General features: G+C 38.2%; 1 protein-coding gene across 1 annotated transcript; it reads left to right on the forward strand.

Annotated features, from left to right (window-relative positions):
* Positions 1–161: 161 nt before the first annotated feature.
* On the forward strand, positions 162–5657 carry lztfl1 (leucine zipper transcription factor-like 1; the record flags this gene model as incomplete). Its single annotated transcript, XM_035653670.1, is given in 8 exon segments — positions 162–356; positions 2810–2867; positions 3330–3401; positions 3496–3561; positions 3644–3721; positions 3991–4167; positions 4344–4447; positions 4647–5657. Coding segments are annotated over 8 exon segments (769 nt in total), but the record flags the coding sequence as incomplete, so codon positions are not given.
* Between the last annotated feature and the right edge of the window lie 1851 nt (positions 5658–7508).

The raw sequence follows: 7508 nt of genomic DNA on the forward strand, positions 1-7508 counted from the left end.
ACAATACTTATGGTAGTGCAAAATAGAAAAGTGAAACAGTAAATTAATTAATTAGCCTAAGACTCATATTTAATAGAAGTAAAATATATATATAACACAACATTTAAGTGCTTTCCAGTTGAGGTGGACCTTTTAACGTGTGTGTATGCTTCTCCCTGAAGGCTGGTGGATGAAACCTTCACAGTGGACGAAGTGAAGGAGATGCTGGATGGGCTGCAGGTGGTGGTGCGTGGGGAGGTGGAGATGGAGCTCATCAACACAGCCCACACCAATGTGCTGCTGCTCAGGCAGCTCTTCTCACAGGCCGAGAAGTTTTATCTTCGACTGCAGAGCGATATCTCAGAGCTGGAGAACAGGTGAGCAGTGAGGGAGAGTCAGGTTCAGACGTACTGGTGATTGTTAATAGACTAAAAGCACCCAGGAAACATTCGATAAAAGGTGACATAGTCAGGTTTGCTCCCACAAGAGTACGAAATGTTCTCGTTCAGATATTATGAAATATACAGCGCTTCCAAAGTCCTCAAAGATAATATTTTTTATTTAGTGCGCAAAATGTTTATCTCGTTCTTATAAGATGTGGATCTTGCGCTCAAAAAATTATCTCTCTCGTCTTTGGCGGCTCTGATGCAATGACAGTAAGGCAGATTAAATTATATATTAAAAAAAAAGAATGATATGGAAAAAACATATTGTTATTATTTTGTTATTGTGGTTGTGATAGGAGTCATAAATACAGGGAATGGTGGTAATTTTTGCAATTTTCATGAAAACATTTGATATTTGTCGGAGTCTGTATAAAAAACAAAGATGTTTTCTGTTCATGTTTTACATCTCAAGATATTTTCAATTAATTGTGCTGCTCTAATTTTAAATTATGTGACGGGTCTCGGTCACACAGAGTACCACTCCAAGTAAGAAATGAACTAGGCCTCTAAATACGTAATACATGAACATGAAGGTGTACTCTGTGTACCACACCACTTCCTCACTGCTGTCAAGGCTCAGATCTCTTACATTTTACATACCAGGCAAAAAGGTCATTGCCAAGCCACAGAGTCGCACGCGCTATGTGAGTTTAACCCTTTTTTTTCCATTACAATGGTTTCCTCTTTGTAGTCACGTTCAGTTAGCCTGAACCACAACCTCTGCCACATTCTCTCTATATTTTAAGGTCAATTCACCCAAATTACAAAAAAAGATACTGTCAGTCTTCTACCATCAGCCCAATATAACAAAGGTAAGTAGAATGAATCTTAAAGTGTGGAAACTATTGATAGGCAGGCTTTTGAGGGCGCTTTTGAGTTTTTGAACTCTCCAAATAAAATTTTGGTTTCTATTAGGCTCTCAAATATTAAATTACAAAAGTCTAAGAAGATATCTAAAAAATGTTTCAACTAAAAGTAAAACAATCTGCTTTGCTAGTTAACACTAGAGATAAATGGAAAAACTCTGTACTCCTTACACTTCAATTTCAATTTTACGTATTCTTACACATTTATAATATCTATTGAACTGCTATTTAATTGGTTTTATTAATCAGTTATAAAGCTAATATTATTATTTTTTTCCCATAAGTCCATACAGTAAAACAGAATCACCTAAAAGACAAACTTCTAGCTGTTGTCACTAAGCAACAATGCCAAAAGGTGCCTTGGAGTGTTTTCTTTCCATATAACAGGCCTGAACATAGAGCGATGCGGGCACGTACATGTGATACCAATAATAAAGATAAATCACATTCGAGCTGTTGCCAGAATGTACTTTGCACTCTTGACATTTCGGCAAAGGATACATCAACGTTTTATTTGGCACAAATACAGTCAGGACTTGGTTGTTATCGAGATTAGCGATACGTCACAGAGCGGCAACTTACAGGAATCCGTGAAGCTTTTTCGAAAGGTTGGCTTTGAATTACAAATTTGAATGTCAGGTTGAAGCCCGAAGCACAAGTCATACTGTTCCTCTTTTTACCAGTGAGATTGAGGAAGCAAGACTTTTCCACATTCACTACATTCACAATATCTGATCTGATCTTCAGAGCAAAAGGTCATAAAATTCATACTTCTGCAGTGTATGAATTCTCACTGTTAACTTGTTATGAACTAATGCTAATAAAATAATTGTAAAGCTCCACAGTACAGGTGCACAGGTTTGAAAGTGCTTCTGTAATCATTCAGTTAATAATTCAATTAATAATTCAGTTCACCTTTAAGTAACATCTGACCTCTGTAACCTTTCACCTTGGTAAAACTCCGTGTGTGTTTTGGAAGAGTTTCTTTGTTTGTAATATGCACATAGTGGGTGGATAAACAAGCTCTAACCCTTTTTTTTACAGGGCCCTACGTGACTGATACTGTGTCTAAAGCAAGGAGTACGCCCCATGTCACACGCTACGTGTGTTCAGCTGCTTTTTTAAAAACCACATTTAAGCTTTTCAGAGAACTCTTCTGTTTACCACAAGCATATGTCTTATATCATAAGTGCTAAACTGCCATCAAGAACAAGGGTGTTAATTTTCATGCCAAAGATACATAACTGCCAAATTGGAGATTTAAATATCTACAAACATAAACATCAACATTGTGGTGGGAAGGTGACAGTTAGAGATACTACAGATGATGAGATAAGTTTCTATTCAGTGTTGCTCACAAAACATCGACAATAACTTTCTGTAATTTGTGTTTTACAGACGGAGGTTTCATTTGAATCTTAAAAAATTGATTTGATAAGATTTCAAACTTTTTTGTATTCCGTTATTCCGTTTCTTAATTATTCTGCCACCAATTCTCATCTCTTTCTACCCGTATAGGGAGCTGTTGGAACAAGTGGCTGAATTTGAGAAGACCGACTTTAAAACCACCGATAAGGTGAGCGTAATGTGCAGCTCAATCACAGGTAGACCTTCAAACGTCCCCGTTAATGTAGATGTCATTAATCATGTGTTCAAAGGATATTTATGCCCACGTGGAATTCAGTAACTAGAGAGCAGTGCAGCGTTTCTTTGCATTTTCAGTAGTTTTATGTCAGGCCGCCTGCCCTTCACACACAGAAGTTACACATCACTGAGGTTGACATGTGGTTTTATGATGCACAGAAAAACAAAAATCGACTTTGTAATGCGATACGCCGCTCTTTCATGGGTTTAGCTATTCACACCTTTCTGAAAAGGTAGAGCCTATGGTAACACTTACCACCAGAAAATCAAGACTAGACAGATATAAAAATGCGTCTCGTGTTCACAAAATTAGCAAGATACAGCCGACATGTTTTAACAGTTAATATTGCCCCGTCATTGTTATAAAGTTGTAAATTGTTAACTTTATTCCTAGATAAACCAGGAAACAAGCAAACCCAAGCTAGCGCCTCTGAATGAAGGTGGAGTGTCTGAACTTCTTAACAAGGTAAAGAAATGTATTGCATGAATTATATTTACAGATTAATTAAAGAATTATCGTATTCATACACTCATTAACACCTACCTTGATATTTCTTCAGGAGATAACGAGACTACAGGAGGAAAATGATAAACTGAAAGCCAGACTGCGGACTTTAGAATCTCAGGTATAACAATTAGCCATATGTTTTTTAAACGCAACGCCTCTTGTTTATGTTGTTAACTTTGTGCTCTGATTAATTCTCTTAGGCAATGAGCGCGCTAGATGAGAAAACCAAGGCAGAGAGAGCTCTGAAAGACCTTCAGAAGGTGCACGGTGAACAGCAGGTACTGTTTGGAGTCTTCTTCTCTTGTGACATTTTGAGTTTGCTTTTCATTTTGCTATTGCTTTGCATCTGAAAATGTGCTGTTATTTGGTTTTATCTGCTAACTCGGACCTCAAATGGTATGTATCCAGCTGACCACTCTGTTGCTTTTGTCTGTCACCGTTTATAGAAATAGGGTAGACATTAAGTAGTGTAAAAATGTAGTCGCAGTTAAGCTAAGTTAAGATTGAATTCAATCATAACTTGTGTGTTGTTTCTTTTACCTTCAAGCTGGCTGCTAAATCCCAGGAGATCAGCAGTCTCGAGGACACAGTGGAAGCTCTAAGGGAGGACTATGAACGGTCTCTTAGTGCCAACGCTGTCTCCCAGAAGGATCTGCAGGAGAACCTGATTTCATCCAAACATGAGCTTCTGCGAGTGCAGGAGCAGCTGGCCATGGCAGAGAAGGTACGTCACTGTGGCGTTTACCTGCAACTGACCGTAACCAGCATCGGAAATTAACACCCAGAAGTGTTCAAATATGTTGGAACTTGTTATACTGCTCAGTTTGGTGCGTTTTTAAGACCGTTGGTATAGGTGCATTCAGTTTCTGTGCCGTCATTTTCATATGGTATGGTGTGCAGGAGTTGGAGAAGAAGTTCCAGCAAACTGCGGCCTACCGCAACATGAAGGAGATCCTAACCAAGAAGAATGAGCAGATCAAAGATATTAGAAAACGATTGCAGAGGTAAGCAATGCGAATATCATCTCCCTCCAGAGTCTTCCATTCTTAGAAGGGCAATAACTGCCTGACGAATATATGGACACGTCAAAAAACTTGAAAACACTACAAACAAATCATCATTTCAATCATTTTTACTTGTAAAAATAGCTTTTTTACAAAGAAATGTGTCTAATTTCAGATTTGTACTGCTTGTCTGTTTCAGATATGAACCCAATGAATGAGCTCTACCCAAGACAGCTGGTTAAACAGGTGTCCAGAGGGTGAGACAGGAAAATTTATGACTTGGACAAGAGACCATCAGCTCTACTGCTGTAAGACAAGAGAGACAGAAAAAAGCACTTCCATGAGGAATTGTTTATTCATGCTTTATCTGGCATCTTCAGTAGTTATTGGCTTTAGTAAAGAGCTGGCGCGGGGAGGTCGGCACACAACTGAACACGAAAAATGAAGTAGTGACAAATGATAGCCTTTTTCAGCTGTGCTTTTTTTTCTACGTCTCAATTTGGGGCTCACTTACAGTAGCTAGCAGACTTCCCTCAGTGCTCTATGCAATTACTATCACGTCCCTATTTAAAGAGGCCTTGTCCATTTGCTGAATTGGACAGATATGTACTGTCTGCCTGAAGCTTTGCAGTCTTATCTAATCAGATGGTTATAGGTATATGTTTAGCTTTCTAGCACCAGGTAATTGATTATTGATATTTTGCTGATCTGTCTTAATTTTAGCAGCCCCTTTTGTAGTGAAACATGATTGAGTTAGACCCAAGCAATCCCCTAGCCAGTTTCATTTTTTTTTATTATTAATAGCGAGCAGCTCTGAAGTCAACCCTTTGCTTTAATTTGTTACCTAAACACTTTTCTCACACAAATATTTCCAATGATCTGACATTCTGTGAAAGTCTGATCATCGAAAATATACCAGATTACTTAGTGCGTTCATTTTTTCTGCTCTTGCATATAGAGTGACATGGATAGTGATCTAAAACGATTTCCCTACTTCCCTACACAAAGGGCATAGAATATTTTTGTCTGGAATCTTTAACTGTGTACTTTTCGTATTGCTGTGGGTGATGGAGTGTAACAGAAAAAAAAATAAATATATACATGATGTTCATGAAGTAATGCTCTTGTAGAGTATGATACATCTACCCTATATTACACTAGATGTGCATTTGTTTGTATTGTGCAAAGTATGGGGTAATAAAAGCTGTTACCAAATACAGTGTATGTGTGGTGATCGTTTTTAATTTTTCACTTTGGGTTGAGGGTATATTTGTTATCTTTTCATCTAAACATCAAGTGAATTCACTGGGTTGAAATTTGCATTCTAACCTATGATTTCATTCTAATATTCGACCTGTGCTACATGTTCTGGCCTTTATGGAAATATCAAACAGTAAATATCCCCTGTGAAGGACTGAAAACATGCCTCATGATGTTTTGACACCGATAAACAATAAGGTGGAAGAATTAAGAGGAAATAATAGATAATGACAGAGCTGACTGGTACAACAAGGGGGCGCCATACTGCAATAGTACTGCATAGATCACTGAAGTGTATGCCTTTCTTCATAGACGATGAAAGGCTGCACAGTTACATGGTGTGGGACTGTATGATCTCAGTGTCAAAATATGGCCTCAATTCATGCAATTAATTTTAACAATTATAGATATTTAAGAGGATTTAATATGAGCTGTTTTCAAATTTAAACTGCAGAGTGTATTAACAATAGTATGGTTTCACAGGCCAAATACATCTATGACTGCTCCAGTGTCTTTGTTTTCATACATAGGTTTTTTAATCTCTAAGTGGCTAAAGCTTGACCACTTTCTGCATGCATGCAGTTTAGCAGTGCAATGGAGTATTTGTTCTGAATTTTAACACATTTAATCACTTCATCTGCTACTTAGTCTCCAGAAAAAGACTTGTTTTTGCTATGTTAACCCAATTGATTGAGATACTGGCCACCAGTCAACCGTCAACCCCCTTGTTGTTTTCTGTGAAACTCTTCAAGCCACAGTCTGTCCTTATATAAACCTGCGTTGGTTTTGTACCATGTGCAGAAGCTGTGTGCACTTTTCTTCCTATAGGTGCAGAAAAGAAGGGGGTGGGGTAATGAAAAAAACAAGTGGTTCAAACAATATTCTTTAAATTTTGTTTTGTTTTCCTGTCAAAACACAAGAGATAAAAGGTGATATGTGTATGAAAAGATGTATCTTACCCCCCCTGTTTATTCCCATGACAAAATAATGAACAGTAAAAGGAGGTTATTATGTTGCATTTGTGTGACTATACATGGGAATTCATATTTGCTTGCGTGCATCTGTTTATTACCAGCAGCTTAACTGTCATGGGAAAACTGCTGATAATTTCACAAAGGATGCAAAGACTGAACAGTTGTCTACCAGTGCATGAAATAAATCACTGCGAGTAGGTACAGGAAGTGGTGACAAATTTCTCTCAGAACCAAACTCCATTTCTTGCACTGCTGAGAGCAGCAACAGTGACAGTAATTTCGCTCAATACGGGGCAACTGTTAATATATGTCAGTCAGACGTGCGTGTATCCATTCAGTGGTTTCCAGCTTAGGCATCAAAGGGGTTTTCTCAGTTTCATTGGCAAGACAGAAGCTTCTGTTGTTTGGTTTTTCGCCAGAATCATCAAGCAGACCCTTTACTGGAGAAATATGGAGGAACTGAAAATCACACCATCAAACAGTTAAAAGTTAGCTTTAACTTTTCGGTCATTCGTAACTCCACTTGCCACAAATGTCAACCCGGAATGTGACACTTGAGAAAAAGCCCACAGTGCATTAAAGTTGTTAGGATTCATCTTCCAGAAACCACGAATGTCTGTACAAAGTTCACAGCAATCCATCCAATAGTAGTTCAGATAGTTCAATCTGGACCAAAGTGGCGTGCCAACAGATGGAGTGGCTGACATTGCGATGTCTATAGAGCCACACCACTGATGGTTTTTAAAGATTTCCTCATCTCTGTGACAAATTTGGCTCCCCAGCTTTATCTTATGATCAGTAGGCCATGACTATATACATGTGGGTTG

The sequence above is a fragment of the Morone saxatilis genome, unplaced genomic scaffold (genome assembly GCF_004916995.1).
Source record: "Morone saxatilis isolate NCDOM2014 unplaced genomic scaffold, NCSU_SB_2.0 Contig0, whole genome shotgun sequence".
Lineage (NCBI taxonomy): Eukaryota > Metazoa > Chordata > Actinopteri > Moronidae > Morone > Morone saxatilis.